Source organism: Gymnoscopelus braueri, assembly GCF_963280865.1.
Source record: "Gymnoscopelus braueri genome assembly, chromosome: 14".
Lineage (NCBI taxonomy): Eukaryota > Metazoa > Chordata > Actinopteri > Myctophiformes > Myctophidae > Gymnoscopelus > Gymnoscopelus braueri.
Window position 1 is genome coordinate 34139167 of NC_137619.1, and position 16752 is coordinate 34155918.

General features: G+C 44.0%; 1 protein-coding gene across 4 annotated transcripts in view; it reads right to left on the minus strand.

Moving 5' to 3' along the window:
* ltbp1 (latent transforming growth factor beta binding protein 1) overlaps positions 1-13248 on the minus strand; it is a 167653-nt gene extending 154405 nt beyond the window's left edge. For all 4 annotated transcript variants that reach the window (XM_080448614.1, XM_080448613.1, XM_080448615.1 and 1 more), the window contains exons 1-3: positions 12337-13248; positions 10357-10427; positions 1148-1502 (exon numbers count right to left, since the gene is read on the minus strand). In XM_080448614.1, the coding sequence (XP_080304740.1) occupies positions 1148-1502; positions 10357-10427; positions 12337-12728 (818 nt within the window). In that variant the 5' untranslated portion in view covers positions 12729-13248. The remainder of the gene's footprint in view (positions 1-1147; positions 1503-10356; positions 10428-12336) is intronic.
* Positions 13249-16752: the final 3504 nt, after the last annotated feature.

A 16752-nucleotide genomic window follows, 5' to 3' on the forward strand; every position in this document is an offset into this window, starting at 1 on the left:
CGAACTTCACTAACCCTCACGCTCCCATTATAACAACGGAGGGTGTTTAAAAAATGACGACAGGGGAATATATGAAAAAAAAGAACGCTACTTTTCACATCGGTAGGTGAGTAACGAGACATCAAAGATAACACTTAATTTGTCCGGAATTCTCCTTTAAGACTCATTGACCTGGAGATTATTTCAATATTTTTTCATCCTATCAGATGACATGTTCCTCTGCTGCCATGAGCGATGGTTAGAGTAGCTTCCATAAAGATATAAATCCCCTCTGGAAATTGAGAGCAGCTTTCGAGGACACAGATCTGGTAGCAATTACTCTCGCCTGAGCAATGCATAAAAAGCCCCTTCGAGATTTTACAACGAGCATACGTAGAACATAGCCCATAAATGTATTCATTAACGTTTTAAATATCATTCATCGATATCGGAGTCGCCCTTGCCCTGTTGCCAACATTTCATGGACACTGCGAGGTAATTTTCGGACATTTCCATCAACGCGTTGCCCCACATTCAGTTGAAAAACAGAGATTTATTTCAGGTCTGCATTCCCTCCGATTAGACTTGACAAGCGAGGGGGGCTTTTTTTTGCCATGTCTGATGCGATTGCACATTTTCCAGCCGTCTACTGTAGTGACAGGGAAAACAAACCAACAGCTAACCGCAGCAGGAGTTAGTGGCGTTTCAACTGCATTTTATTAAAATGCTGGGAGAAAGTCTACCTATCAACACTGATGGATGGCGATAATGAGAGTGTACTGGCTAGATACAGTAATCCATAACACCACAGTGGGGTAGCTCCGTTGGAAAAACGCCCCTGCAGAAAACACCTCCATATTCACTGTGCTAATGTCATGTGGATTTTGCTTGGGGTGGGGGTGGGGCTGGGGGGGGGGCAAACAGAATGCCTGTATGATTATCCACAGATGAGCCCTCAGACCAGCCTGGAGCTGGTGTTTGAAAGAAAATAACACGGTGACGCCTCTCCCAATAAACTGTAAGGAGGTGTGAAGCAAAACCACATTGGTGGGGAATGACACTTTAAACTCGATTTTCCAAACGCCTCTCAAACCATACAATACAGACATGGATGTCACTGGGATTCTTGGTGGTGGGTGTGCAATGCTTGGTGATGAATGATACTCACTGCTGCTGGATGTACTGAGGCCGGACCAACGTGGATGGTTGCTTGACGGTCAGTCTCATCTGTGCCATGTTGCTGACTGGAACAGGGGCATAACCCTGTGGTAGAACCTGCTGGGGTATCGGCCGCTGGGGTATCACGTTGTGCCCATTGGTGTGACCATTGGTGTGTCCATTGGTGTGACCATTGGTGTGACCATTGGTGTGTCCGTTGGTGTGACCATTCCCTGGCAGCGCTGGGAAAGGGGAGGTGGGCACCGTCTTCTGTTCGCATGCCTTGCCCTTGGAACCAGGCTTGCAGATACAGAGATGGGGCCTGAGGCACATTCCTCCATTCTGGCAGTGGGGTATGCAGTTGGCTGCGGCACAAAGAGTGAGAGACAGTGAGTGAAAGAGATAGTGATGCGGACAGAACGCGTGCTCACACAGAAACAGATGCACACATGTAAGCATATAGACAACATTTACAAACATGAGCAGTTTACCTAGAAGTAGACACACATGTGGTCCTCCATATACCCACAGACACACAAATACAGTACATGCACAAAGTTCCCATGCTGAATTCCATAATATGATGTCATCTCAGGGGTCCCTCTGGTAGCTATTCTTTTGGTTATTTCTCAGGGAAAATTGGGCAGCAACCTACAGAACATTCTTGACTAAATCAATATTGTCTGTGAAAATTCAATAGACACATTCATGCAAGCTTATCCACCCACACACAGCAATGCTTAGAGTTTAAGAGTTCCCTCGTTCAGGAAGTGGTCCTGCAATCAATTAAGTCCTCTGGACTCTTTGATGGGCATCATTATGTGTATGTGTGTGTGTGTGTGTGTGTGTGTGTGTGTGTGTGTGTCTGTGTGTGTGTGTGTGTGTGTGTGTGTGTGTGTGTGTGTGTGTGTGTGTGTGTGTGTGTGTGCGCGCGCGCGCGCGTGTGCGTGTGTGTGCGTGCGCGCGTGTGCGTGCGTGTGCACTCATGTACGCATGTGTTGCACTGTATGCGAGTGTGTTTCCTGAAGTTGTGCAGGAGCCTGGCAGTTAGCCTGTAATTACAGTTAAGCTCCATTCTCACAAGGGAGAAGATAACGGCTGCCATTGTTCAATGACAATGCGTGCCATGTGGCTAGTGGCCCAAGCAATGTTGCTAGTGGCCCAGAGACATAACATTTAAAGTCATACTGTGTAACATTCATTTTAGTAGTCTATTTAGCAACACCCCTGTTCCTTGTCTATACAGAACAAGGAACGCTGAAAAATGAATGCTGTAGGGTTCTAGCACCCGATGATATTTTGGAAAGCAACAATGCGTAAATCAGAAGCTGTAACACAAAAATGCATAAATATGTGCCTATGTCATTTTGGCACGGGTGGGCCGACATTCGCAAATAATTATAATTATTCACAAACACATTTAATTTATGTGGAATTGTTATTGTGCAATTCTTTGCACTTACCAATGGTGCGCCACATGTGTACAGTGTGTGTGAAGTTAGGCTAGCGGAAATGGTTTCGTAAAAGAGGCCTGTCCCTCCCTGAATCCTCAAGGGTCCCTGAGGGTGTGTCCCCCTCTGTGCCTCACTCAACTTGTTAGCCTAATTAGTGGCTTTTGGATTTGTGAAAGTGATTAATGAAAGAGAAACTAAAAGGCATGTCAGGCATCTGCCTCAGAGTCGGCACTGGAGAGGATGAAGAAAATAAATAACTTTTGCTCTGTGTGTCAAAACTTCTCACTGCTCAAAGCATGGGGTCCTAATGAGCACATGCAGGGTAACCAAGCATCCCCCTCCCCTGCCTCTTACTATGGGCATCACTGAGGGGCAATTACTTAAAAGATTACATCACTCCTGTATTTTTTCCCTTGACGCAGTCTTATGTTTAGGTTTCAAAATATAACCACACTACAATTTTCCACTCGGGGCACAGCCTTTTCTTTTTTGCTTTCTTTTCCGACTAGCGTAAATATTTTTCATTTTACACTATCCTGCACCTGAGTGGGACTAGAACTGAGGCTGCCATCTGTTTTTTGTGAATAGCTCCACCTCTCTCACTCGCTACATAAGAGCGCTGTTCTTTGACACGGGTGACGAAATAACTGATGCCGACTTACCATTTAACCGGCGACAGGAAATACATCACTTAAAGTGACATCCTCTCTCTCCGATGAAAGTACACTGTGGCTGCTGATCACTGAGGTTTACTACGAGTTGGCAAGAGTTCCAAATATCTGCCGCGAGTGTGTGGGGGGGTGGGGGGTGGGTGTATGCGCCATACATATGTTTGTGTGCTTGCATTCATGTGGTAGCAGGCTAAGGTGAGAAACATAAACTGAGAGGCATGTATGCATATAATGACTTTCTTTGTGTCACTGCCTTGATGCCAGATCTGTGAAACCCAATGTGAATGTAGGGAATTGCACAGACTAAATGGGTAGCTGCAACAGACAGCCTCTTTAGCCTTGCATATGGCCAAGGCAGATGTTCAATGAATAGAGAAATAGGCGGCTAGGGAAGGATATGACATGAATATATGGGATATTACATTCAGCTTTACCTGATCCCCCCCCTCGGCCCTCGGGTCCAGATTAGTTGTGTGATAAGGCACCTGTCTGTAGCAATCCCATGGGCCTCTCTGTTCCCCCTGGGCAGCAGATGGCCTTATCAATCCACTGGCCTGCGATGACTTTATATATAAACCCCAGCAGATTACATATCCGGCGTGTTCACAATACTATACTGGAACCGCTTTGTTCTCCGGCTGTGACATGAATAGACTGGACTGATGTTCAATGCTGATCGTTTGCCATTTATGCAGTAGTGACATTGAACTGAATGTTATGACCTATCATTTAGAAACACAATTAAGACATGATGCAAAGCGTGCAAAATATACAAATTATATTGCATGTTTGCCTTAATAAAATGGGGGAGAGGATGCTATCAAATGCCTCCTGTGGACCTTACTCATTATTAAAAAAATGATATACTGTATATACCCTATATTCAAAAAGGGAGGACCGGCGGGCGGACCTCTGACGTCACTCTGACTCAGACATAACCATAAACAAACCTGACCACGGCCATGTCAATCGGACTCAGACATAACCATAAACAAACCCGATACGCCCATATATACCGTAGGCATGTCACTATGACTTAGACATAACCATAAACAAACCCTATATGCCTATATACTGTATATAGGCATGTATGGTCATCATGACTCATGTGCATATATGGGACTGACTGACTTCAAACTCGGCTCACACATCGGCAAGGACTCGAGGGAAGTACGGTGCCGGCCGCCGAGTGGTTCCAATATGCGGTTGTCCAGAACCGCCGATCAATATGCCCATATATGGGCATGCCAATATAGAGGGTATGGGCATATACGATCTCCATATATGGGCATAAAAGGGACACAGACAGGCGGGCACAACGGGTACTCTGACAAAGCCCCGACACTATGACTTAGACATAGGTATGCGGTACAAACTCTAGTTGTGAGGGCCGGATAGCAGCCCAAACCTCTATATACATATACATATATGTTCCCTCCCGTCAAATTAGGTCTTTTTATGGCAATGTTTGACAAGAAGGAAGAGAAGACTGTTTGCCTGACGTCTTTTTCTCCTCTCGCCTCTTTTCATTTGGTGGGATGGCCAAAGAACACCTGGCAACTTGCTGACTCAGGCAGTTTGGGCCTCAATGCCCGGTGGCCGGGCCCATTAGAGCTCATTATTGTGTCCATCAGTAGAGATCACACAGGAGTGGTCTGCGGTGATTGCAGTTGCTGTATGTTGAATGGGGAAAGCATGGTAAACGTTCAGCAAAGCGGCTCACAGGGCACAGAGGGAGCCCAGTCAATTAAGACATTCCTGTTTGCTGGGTATTTTGTACTGATAACGTCTATGCTCATCCCACTTTACCTACCTAAGCCTTTGAATAACTTCTTCAACAGCAGGAGGTGCCGTCCAGGTTTTCCTCCGGCAAGAGCTGAACTGGTGCTGGTGGTGAGCTAAAGCCTAATTTATACTCCATAGTACGGTGTCGCTTGCCAAAAAGAACTGATCTTCAAGCTAACAATGCGTTGCATTGTGACTCGTTAGCTTGTACAATTTCAGTCTTTGCCGGCAGGAAAGACTGACTGATTTCCTTGCTATGAATGTGCTCTTCTGAATGTGCACCTGTCCATCACTGCAGAGTCCAAAGCTGGACTCTCACAAAAATATTTTTTAAATCTTAAACGATTTTGAAATCTGGGTTCAAATCCATCACTTTGCATTCCGGCTTGGCCGAGTGTCTATAGTATACGAACACCTGTCACCAATGGGTGTTGAGTGGGAGGAGTAGGACTTTGTTGTGGTGGGGGCTCCTAACTGGCAGGGGATCTAGTGGGGTACAATAGCAGTGGCAACACAGAAATGTGTGGGGAGGATTGACGACTAAATTGGTAGAAAAATGTATTAGCTACTCTAAATTTAAAGAGAAAGAAAGTTAGCAGGGGAAAAAAGGAGAGGAGAGAAGACCAGGATATTAAACCTGAAAGAGATCCTCTGTTTCAGGGACATTTGAACGTGGTAGCAACTAACAGCACAGTTAATGACATGACTTTTATTGGATTTCTCTCATCTTCAGCCGGCAATACTTGGCTACCTTTTCCTCCTGAGACGTCTTTGGAAGACATGCAGACCCCAAGAGAAAGGAGTTTCAGACTGCTCTTAAACAAAAGCAAGAAAGAAAAGTAAGACAGAATAGCTTCCCGAAAAATGAAGACAGATTCTTGCGTTGTGCAATGAAAAGTGACATGAAATCTTCTCATGTTCTGTTTGGTCTGGTCGAGAGTCGAGACAGGCTAGTTTCTGTAAGAGAGGGTCCTCTGTGAGATGGTCCTGGGCAGGCTGTCAAACCGTTCACTTCATGCACAATTCCCATATTCTAGCTTTTCCAAAACTTTTATGAAGGCAGGATGCTTGATTAAGTCTGGTCACTGGTGATAGTATGATGATGATCATGATCATTGATGATGAGGTTTGAGCGCCACTCTTCAGCCAAACAATAATAAACACATGACTGCATAAATATAGAAATCCATACTCAATTAGTTCATACAGTAGGCACATTTTTACTCAGTTGAGTGCAGTTTGAACCACTAGCTGAGAGAGTACAGATTGATTGATGACATCGCCTTCAGCATCCCAGCAGTGTCCATACAACTTAACTGCTGTAAAAATAGATTTAATTATGCAAGGTAGAATTACCAAGATGTATTCTATATGATTATAATATCCAGTAACAGAGGCGTATATAACAGTATACGTTATGTCTGTACTTGTGTGGATATCGGTCAGACCAGTAGTCTATTATGGGTCAATTCCACTAGAATATACTCACTCCTTGTTTGCAGAGATGGTAAGCTCACTTGCAGTGGACAAGACAGAGCCTTATTCTGACCCAGCAATTCAATAATCCACAGACATTTTACTTCAGCCAGGACACTAATTACCAGGAATGGCTCACCATCATCTCTATTGAATCATAGTCCATTATGGATAAAGGGCAGAGTTTTGTGCATTGCCATCACATGTCTGCAGCTGATGCCAAGGTGATAAGCCAAACATGGACAGTATGTTCTTCCGACGCCAAACCAGGGTTTGTCTGTCTTTCTTCTTAAGTCAAGTGTAACATATTTATGAAGACAAATTCATACTTTGTCTCAAAACTGTGTCAGGTGCGGTAAATAACTGATTGTCAAGCGACTGTCTTGCAAAAAAGTATAAAATAGGCTTTTTTTCAGACAACAAGGCATGAAAGGTACGGCTATTCTGGGAAAATCGCCACTTTTGTATGAATTATGAGGCATGGTACAGTATGTTAAGGAGGAATGTCATGACTGTCACTCTTCTTTTAAGTTGTGCTTTCTTTTTGAAGTCCTCCAAAGCTATGCTAAAACCTTTACACGGCCCGTGACTTACACAGAAATTATCCAGGATTAAATATGCTGCTGCTTAACATTTGACAGGGTGAGATTTTCACAGCTCCTAACTAATGCACAAGATTTAAAATGCCCGTCTTGGTGGGAGGTTGGGCTGGCTGTTGCTGTGACTGACAACCTGAAAGAGCACTTTATGCATGGCTGCTAACCGGCTACTGTGGCCACGTGTAAAACCCAGCACCAGAACCAATGTGATTCATTTCTATTAGGAACCTTTGTTGTTAATGCTGTGTGTGGCGAAGAGGTCTGGGTGCTTAAAAATCTAACCGTGGATTTTACAACCTTATCTGTCCTCTATCGCAGGCGAGGCGAAGAAGAGGAAGAAGCTGATGTTGAAAAACAAACAGAGCTGAATAGAGACTGGAATGAAACTCACAGATACGTATGACTAACTATAGTATAGTGTGACTTATCGTTCTGTTTTTCCATGTGGCAAAAGAACAAACGCAAAGAGAATGGGAGGGGAAGAGTTGAATATTATTCACATAACTAATTCATCAAACGCAGTTGCAAAATCTATCATATTTATGAGGCTTGCCTACAGCAGCCCACTGCTACAGATTAATAGCAAATGTGAGTGAAAACGTCTTTGCTCTCACCACCTCCCTCCAGCTTCACAGCAGGAAATATTCACATGGCTCACAGTGGAAATTTAGACATTCGAAATAATTTAGCAGCACCTACTGACCTGCACGCACAACACAGAGAAGGGAGGATGCTTTTAAGAACTCCCTTTCAATTTCTCAGAAAGCACATAAATCTATATCAAGAAAAATAAGCTAACTCAACACAATGAGTGCATACAGTGACACATTTCACCTTGGATTCCAGTCCTCAGCTCCCACTTATATCAGGGTATGGCTAATGGGAGTATGGTATGACTCAAGTTCTGACTTTAAAATGAGCCAATCAGTGCTGTCCAGGACTGGTTGTCTTCAGTGTATCAATGTAAACCAAAAGCCCTCTTTCTCCATGCAACAGTTACACGTCTTGCAAAACCTTAACCCTCCCACAATGCCATGCACCCTCCCATCGGGCTCTCTCCAATAAGAGCCTGCTTAAGAAAGAGCCAGCCTGCAGGGGCCACAGAATGGCCACAGAACCTTTCATGTACAGGCTATCAACAGCTCCTAATGGTCCATAGCTGACTAAACACTGAGCCATAAACACGAGGCAAAAACAAACACCCAGACAGACACGACATGTTCTTGTACTTTCACACACCTACACTGACATTATGTGAAAACATTAACTCTCTCACTCACACACACGCAGACACACACGCACACACGCACGCACGCACACACACACACACACACACACACACACACACACACACACACACACACACACACACACACACACACACACACACACACACACACACACACACACACACACACACACACACACACACACACACACACACTCTCTCTCTGAGGTCCCCCTACAAGCTGTCCACAAGGTTGACAGAGCCAGCTGCAATGGGGCCTATTAAACGTGGAAACCTGGGGACCTCCTGCACCTCCCCGGAGCCTGAGCATAAGCAATCTTTCTCCCTGTAGGAGGTCCATGCAGGAAAAAGGCCTGGAGCTGTGGAGAACCTGTCTGCTCCTTATATAACAAGCTGGTAAAGCCCTCCGGTCGAATAAGAATATGATCTGGCCGGTGTGTGTCTGGGCCAAGAGGTATAATCCATTACAAACCTGTTTCTCTTTCTGCCCTAACACACAGACACAGGTGCTGTGTGCGCCCACCCGCACACACACACACACACACACACACACACACACACACACACACACACACACACACACACACACACACACACTCTCGCACACACTCTCACAGTTCATTCTGTGTGAAAATAAAAACCATAAAACAGCCTTCTCATGACTCGACAGCAGCGAGGAGGACCAAAAAAACACAGACAGTTTAATCACGGTATACCGCAGGTGGGCAGATCCCAGGTCAGCCAAACGCCACCCCCGCCACCCCCCCCCCCCCCTTCTTATTTCTATAAAGGGCCACCATAGAACACAGCTGTTGAACGATCTGTCACTGTTAATCATCCACAACTGCAACACCAGAACAGTCCCTGTGTAATATTATAACATGCTCTAATGTATATGCATAATGGGGTGTGTGTGTGTGTGTGTGTGTGTGTGTGTGTGTGTGTGTGTGTGTGTGTGTGTGTGTGTGTGTGTGTGTGTGTGTGTGTGTGTGTGTGTGTGTGTGTGTGTGTGAGAAGGGGGGGATTCCAGGTGGAGGGATGGAATGGCTGGATTCAGTGTTTGTGAGATAGCACATGATATATAGAAAATATATTTCTCCAGTCCCTTCTGTGCGTGCGTGCGTGCGTGTGTGCGTGCGTGTATGTGTTGGGGGGGGGGGGGTGGGGGGGTAGTGAAGTACCAAAGGAACAGAACAGAACAGAGGGATGTTGAGGCTGCTGTCAGCCACCGGGGAGAATGCTGTGGTTGCCTGGAGCAGATTGGCTGGAGTTCAGGATTGTCTGCACAGTGAAAATCCTCGCGGTGTTCATTTAACCCAGAGAGTGTAAAAATGGACCCACCTAAGGTTCATTTTTACAATTCAACCTCAACTTCCAAGTTCATTGTCACATCAAATGGATGGAGCTTTGCACAAAAACGAAATTCACCCATTGTTTTACACCTGTAAACCTATGATGTGACAATAAAGTTGATTCTGCTTTTGAAATGTTTACAGGAGTAATGCTGTGTTCACAAGTCCTTTTCAATGAAAGCCAGTGACAGCTGCACATTGACACCCGACACTTTACAAAAAAGTTGAGCTGGCTTCAATGTTTTTCAGCGCTCTAATGATGCAGTGAAGTGTCAATCAATCATACGTTTTTGTTTCAGCCGATTCCACTCCCCTTCTCTCTCCCTACAATTCCTGCTCCATTCCGTAAAAGGAAGAAAAATTCATTGCTGCTGTTAACCAGTTCCCTGTGCTATTTAACCCTTTTCATTTACGCAGTGTGGCTTGAGCAAAACTTCAACAGCGACTCTGCAATGTAGCTGACCAGTGACCACGCTTGTTTGTTTTGTAGCTTTCGATGCCGCTAGTGTGAACGTATATATATTGTATTACATTGTGTTGTGTTACACTGTATTGTATTGTGTTCTTATACTGTGTTGTGTTGTGTTATACTGTACTCGTGCTGTATTGTGTTGCGCATTGTGGTGAACTCACGTTTAGTGCATCGTTGTGATCCCTGGGACTGGCTCCATCCGTGACAGCACTGCCCACCACAGACATTCACCCTGCAAATACAATCACACAGGGATGAGATATACTGTAGCAATGGTTCTCAAACTTTTACATTTCAAGGTCTCCCCTTAAAGGGGTCCATTTGGTTCCATTTGTATACTGTCAGAGTTACAGACTTGTAAGGGTCAAGCTAGACCCCCCTAAAGGAACCCTGAGTCCTTGGAATCCACTTTCAGAACCACTGCTGTAGCAGGTCCCACATTCATAACACACACACACACACACACACACGCACACGCGCACGCACACGCGCACGCGCACGCGCACGCGCACACACACACACACACACACACACACACACACACACACACACACACACACACACACACATTGTTGTGGATTTATGGTCATGTTCATGAGATGCATGCAGACACACGCATGCTTTAGAGACAAACAGCAGAAGAGAAGTCAAAACACTGCATTTCAACTCAATCATATTTCACCTCACTGGCTAAGAGGCTTTCTTCAGCTGGTGACTGTTTGTCTGCACACAGTGATAAGGACTGCAAAAAACGTACACATACACACTAACACACACTCACACTCTCTCTCACACACACACACACACACACACACACACACACACACACACACACACCCCACACACACACACACACACACACACACACACACACACACACACACACACACACACACACACACACACACACACACACACACACACACACACACACACACACACAGGCAGCACAACAAGTGGCCTTACCTCACCTGTCCCCTCCACTGCCTCCAGCCTTGTATCTCAGTAAAGTATGAATCTATAGTAGGCTACCTGGTACTGTATGTGGAGGTCTGACTGTAAGGTGTTGAAATGTATTCACTAATAATCACACAGACCTCTATATGGGAGAAATAGGGGTCATGTCCTTTGACCAGCCAGGGGTTAGAGCATTTGATCTAAATGTTCATTAAAACATGATTCTATTAGGTAGGGCTACTACTTAGTTATACTCGCTGATCTCACCTGTGTTACTCAGTACTAGGCTATGGTTCATGTTTACAAAAGCGATTAGTTAATAGAGTTTGAATGTAAAAGCATTGTCAATAAGTTAAGTTATCTGATGGCGCAACACTTTTTGATGTAAGACAATAAGTTCTTCAATCAGTTATGAGGTTGTAGTAGTCTAGTACAGTGGTTCACAAAGTGGATTCCAAGGACTCTCTGGGTTCCTTTAGGCTTTAGGGGGGTCTAACTTGACCATTGCAAGCATGTAACTCTGACAGTATAAGTATACAAATGGAACCAAATGGACCTGTTAGGGTCCATTTGGTTCCATTTGTATACTGTCAGAGTTAAGGGGAGACCTTGAAATTTAAAAGTTTGAGAACCATTGGTCTAGTATGTTTTTCTATTCAAGTAGCACACACCCAAGTGTGAATTCACACTTATAAATGCCCACTCCAGCTTTTCTGATCATTCAAAACCTTCTGAACCTCAATTTCTTCTTACCCTGACATTTTGAGCCGGTGTTTTCTGATGAACGTTATGGCTGCTGTGCCCAATGACCTGCTGCCCATAACTTCTTCAATCAGTTATGAGGTTGTGCAGCAGTAGTCTAGTACAGTGGTTCCCAAACTTTTTAGCTCAAGACCCAAAAGAGAAATTAGATGTTTTTGCCCAGTACCCAAACTAGTGAAAATAGCAGATCTACAAGCTCACACTGCTGCGTTGTGAGCGGCTATTTTCACTAGGCTACTTCTTAAACATTTGCTTCTAATTTATTTAATTTCTTTGATTTTTTTAAATTTTGTATTTAATTGTTCATGAAATTCTTTTGAAAAATCATAGCAATTTTTTTTCATAAAAAAATATATACTTTTATTTTTAATGTTTTGACATTTACTTGTGAGTGAGTCGTGACCCATACAGATTGGTCTTACCCTGACATTTTGATCTGGTGATTCTGATGACTATGACTGCTGCTGCTGCTGGTGTGCCGGATGACCTGCTGATGCTGCTGCGTGAACTGCTGCTGGTCCAGTCGAACCGGGATGGGGTTCATCGGGTTGGCCTGGTTCCCCATCCTGCGGGTGCGGACCACCTGGCCAGAGGAGAAGCTGTAGGAGGTCGCCGGCTGCTGCCCCGTGGCACCGGAGGACTGATGATGAGACGAGATGGAGCTCACATGCACCCTGTCCGAGCCGCTGGGTCCAGGCTGCAGCACGTACAGTCTCCTAAAGCCTGGAAGAGTCTGATCCGTGGACACGAACACCGGAGAAACAAGCAACAAACCTATGGAGAATAATAAGAAGTCCCATCTGATCCAAGCCATTATCCACACCGTTATTTATCCGCTGAGAAACAGCAAAGGCGCAGAAACTTTTTTAGGAACTGAAGAACAGGAGGGTCAAGTAATTTGTTTCAGCTGCGGTCCGTGTGTGTAAAGCGCACTGTGTGTGTGTGTGTGTGTGTGTGTGTGTGTGTGTGTGTGTGTGTGTGTGTGTGTGTGTGTGTGTGTATATATATTACAGTATGAACTCCTGTCACTTATCGCAAGTGAAAAAGTTCTATTTCCCTGAGCATATTCCTGTAGACATCATCGACCTCCGAGCAGATTGGAAAATTATAACAAACATTCAACTAAAAGCGTACGCTTATAACTTACAAAAGTCAAAAATAAAACGAGACATGTATTAAAAAAAAAAAAAAAAGAAGGAAAAAAACAGGTTTTACTATGCATATGGGGTCTAAAAGCGGAATAAAAAAGCACCATATATCCTTCTATTCCGGAGGGGAGCTATCTGTGGCAGCAAGATGTCAAAGCTGCAACGGGGACGAATGTGCGATACTTTTACCCCGCAGAGCAGAGGAGATGTAAAAGTCTTTCAAAAGTTTCAGTGTGTTGAGGAGGGCAGGAGTTTAGTGTCAGGGGCTGAACAGCCAATCTGCGGCAGACATGACGTCAGGAGTGGGAAGCTTATTGGAACACACACTTCAGCGGGGCTGGGCTGAACCCTACAAAAAAAAGAAGGAAAAAAAAAGTTTGGAGAGCTTTTTGGGGGCCCTAGAGCAGTGGCTCCCAAACACTGGGTCGGGACACATTTGTTGGTCGCGGACACATTTTTATGGGTCACGAGTAAATATCCTTTTATTTTTTGGTTTTAATTATTATTATTAAAAAAAAAATTAATAACCTTTTTTTTTCTGAATTAAAAACAAATTAAAAGATTTTTCAAAATAATTCCATGAATGAATAGATAAAGAAAAAATATCAAAGAAATTCCATAAATTAGAAAAAAAAAATTAGCTTGTAGATCTGCTATTTTCACTAGCTTGGGTCCTGGGGAGACATCAAATTTCTGCGGTCTAGACACCGACAAAACCCCCATTTTATAGCAGCGTCTTATCAAATAACTGTATTTAAAGAGTTGGAAATATTCTTTAAAAAATCTAAATAGTCCATGCCTAGGCAATACACATCAGAATGAGCACTTACAGCTAATTGCCAAAACATTGGAAAGAAAGGCGGTATAAAAGCATTATACATGCAGGTATTTATTTCATTTTACTTGTTTTATTTTGTTTACCCTAGTTATTAATTAATTAGCCTATTATTCAGGAAATCTCATTGAGTCCTGAGGTCTCATTCTCAATAGAGACCTTCTGCTGTCTTGTTTTTCTGTTGTGATGGATGTATGTGTGTGCTTTTTCCAGTCTCATAGGAGGCAATTCAATCATAGACAATTAACCCATTGCAAGTGATCACACTCCAATGGTGAAGTAGTCTGTCCCTCTATCCTACAGTATAGCCTACATGCAGAGGCATGGTTCCTTCAAGGATGACAATGCCTCCATCCACAGGGCACGAGTGGTCACTGAATGGATTGATGACCATGAAAATGTTGCAAAAATATATACCATGATCATTATCTACTTTTCTTCTCACCAGATCAGATCTTTACGCAACTGAACAGGAACACTGTGTCAGTTGAAGGTTCTGGAGCTTCACCTGAGACAATGCTTTCCAACCCTTGCACTTAAACCCCGTATGGGTAACCGGAGTCCCTCAGGGCTCAATACTAGTGTATTTTCTGTTTTCTGTTATTGTGGGGAAAGCTTTCGCTGAAAATAGCAGATCGACAAGCTCAGATGCGTTGTCGATCTGCTATTGTCAGCGAAAGCTTTCCCCACAATACGGATGCTGGTGTTTAAGTGGTTTAAGTATGAATTGTCCTAATCATGCATGGTGATGGGCCACCATGAACGTGACATGACATACTGAAGCTCTAATGGTGGCATATATGATTATGTTATAATGAATGTCCCCTGGACAAGGGATAACCCCCCCCCCCCCCACCCCACCCCACCCACACGCACACACAACCTAAGTTGAAAGTTGGCTCTCTTGGAATGCCTTTGGATTTATGGACACTTACCTTATCTTCTATGTATGAAGAAGTTTGGAATAAACTATGACAGAAAAAAATGGATATTACATCATGTCAATTATGGCTCGGAAATAGCAAACAGACACAGTTGGAAAGGAAGACACAGATAGCTAAGATAGTGGGTAATGTTTTGTGTAAGACTATATAAAGCATGTGTTGTCATAGTCTTTGAGTTATACATTCACTTTTATTTCAGTCACACATACTCCGACATTAAATCAAAGCAGGCACTTTGGTGCGTCAGACAGCCAGGAATTCAGATTCAGCCATGTGCACGCCATCATTCATCCCAAAGGGTCTACATGAGTTGGTCTCCACATCATCATTCATCCCAAAGGGTCTACATGAGTTGCCGGACCACAGTTGCGCGGGTGAGCATTCCTGTGAACGCTTCTAATTCTCTACGCTCATGACCCAAGTAATGCTTAATTTATGCTCCGTTGTAGGATGGTGTCCTTGCGCTGAAAATAGCTGATCTACAAGCTCACAACGTGTCACATCCGTGCCACACCACCATCAAATGACAGAGCATAAATTCTGTATTTGGGTTCATCGCCATGCCGGCTTGTGGTGGATTTTTTTTGCCATGGAGGTACAAATATGACCAGAAACAGAGTTAGCTCTAAATGTATACTACTATAGTGCTGTGGTCCTCAAAGTGGGTTGAGGGACCTTCGGGGGATGCTTGAAAGTGGTCCAAATGGACCATTACAGGTCTGTAACTCTGAGAGTGTACAAATGGAACCAAATTGACCCTATGGGTCCATTTGGTTCCATTTTTACACTCTCAGAGTTATGGGGGTCCTTGAAAATAAAAAGTTTGAGAACCACTGTAGCCTACTGGTGGACTCCTAATGTGCCATAGTGTCATAGTAAATCACGGACAAGAACAAGTCTTGCAACGGACACATTTGTCCATGTACGGACATATTGATGACCCCTGGTTATTAGTGACGCTGTAATCAGTTGGGTTACCCCTGGGTAAGTGTTAAATACTGACTCATTGTAACTATCTAACAGTCTGTGAAAGATTATAGAGATGACTTGAGGGCCATCATGATGGGATTCATTATGAGTTCAGGGCTGTTGTGGGTTGTGCATCACATTTATGTTTATTGATGTAAGAGCAACGACCAATTTGGAAATGAGGAATTTAGGAAAAAAGATTCTTAGAATAAAAGCGATAATTAAAAGGCCTGCACCTATAAGTATACCCACTTGCTGAAACATTTCCACAATGAAATTACCTGTAAATTAAATAACAGAGAAATCTGATTATTCTTCATTTTCCAGGGGACTCCGGGTAATCCCCATAGGGACGTCAGACCCCACTTTGAGAACCATTACATTATTGGATACAGATTGTGTTCGTATGGCGGCTGAGAACTTCCCCACGTACGCCCCTAAAGAACACGACACCCTGTTTAATCAACATGTGTGCTTTGGAAAGAACTACGGCGCTGTGACGTCCATTGACGTTTGTTTCCTCTTGAGAAATTAATTGTTGCCTTTAAAACCACAACATCCCCAGTGGGGTTTGAAGAGGGTGTTAGCAGTGTCATGAACTATTCTTATTTATAGAGGCCAAAAAAAAACACATTAAACCACAAACATTTTCCTAGAAAATGAAATCTTTGGGTGTAACTGAGGGGGGAAGAGAGAGAGAGAGAGAGAGAGAGAGAGAGAGAGAGAGAGAGAGAGATGTGTGTGGGTTCATGAGCGAGAGAGTGAGTCTGTTCAAGAGAGAGGTCTGGTGCCTAAAGAGATAGACAAGAGGGGGAAATGGAGGAAGAGACAGAGACGGGTGGAGGCCGGGAGGACGTTTCTCTGAATTTGACACATGGAGGGTGATGGTAACCAGAACCCACGGACTGTGTAACAGCATCCCCTGGAAAGGGTGGGTGGGGG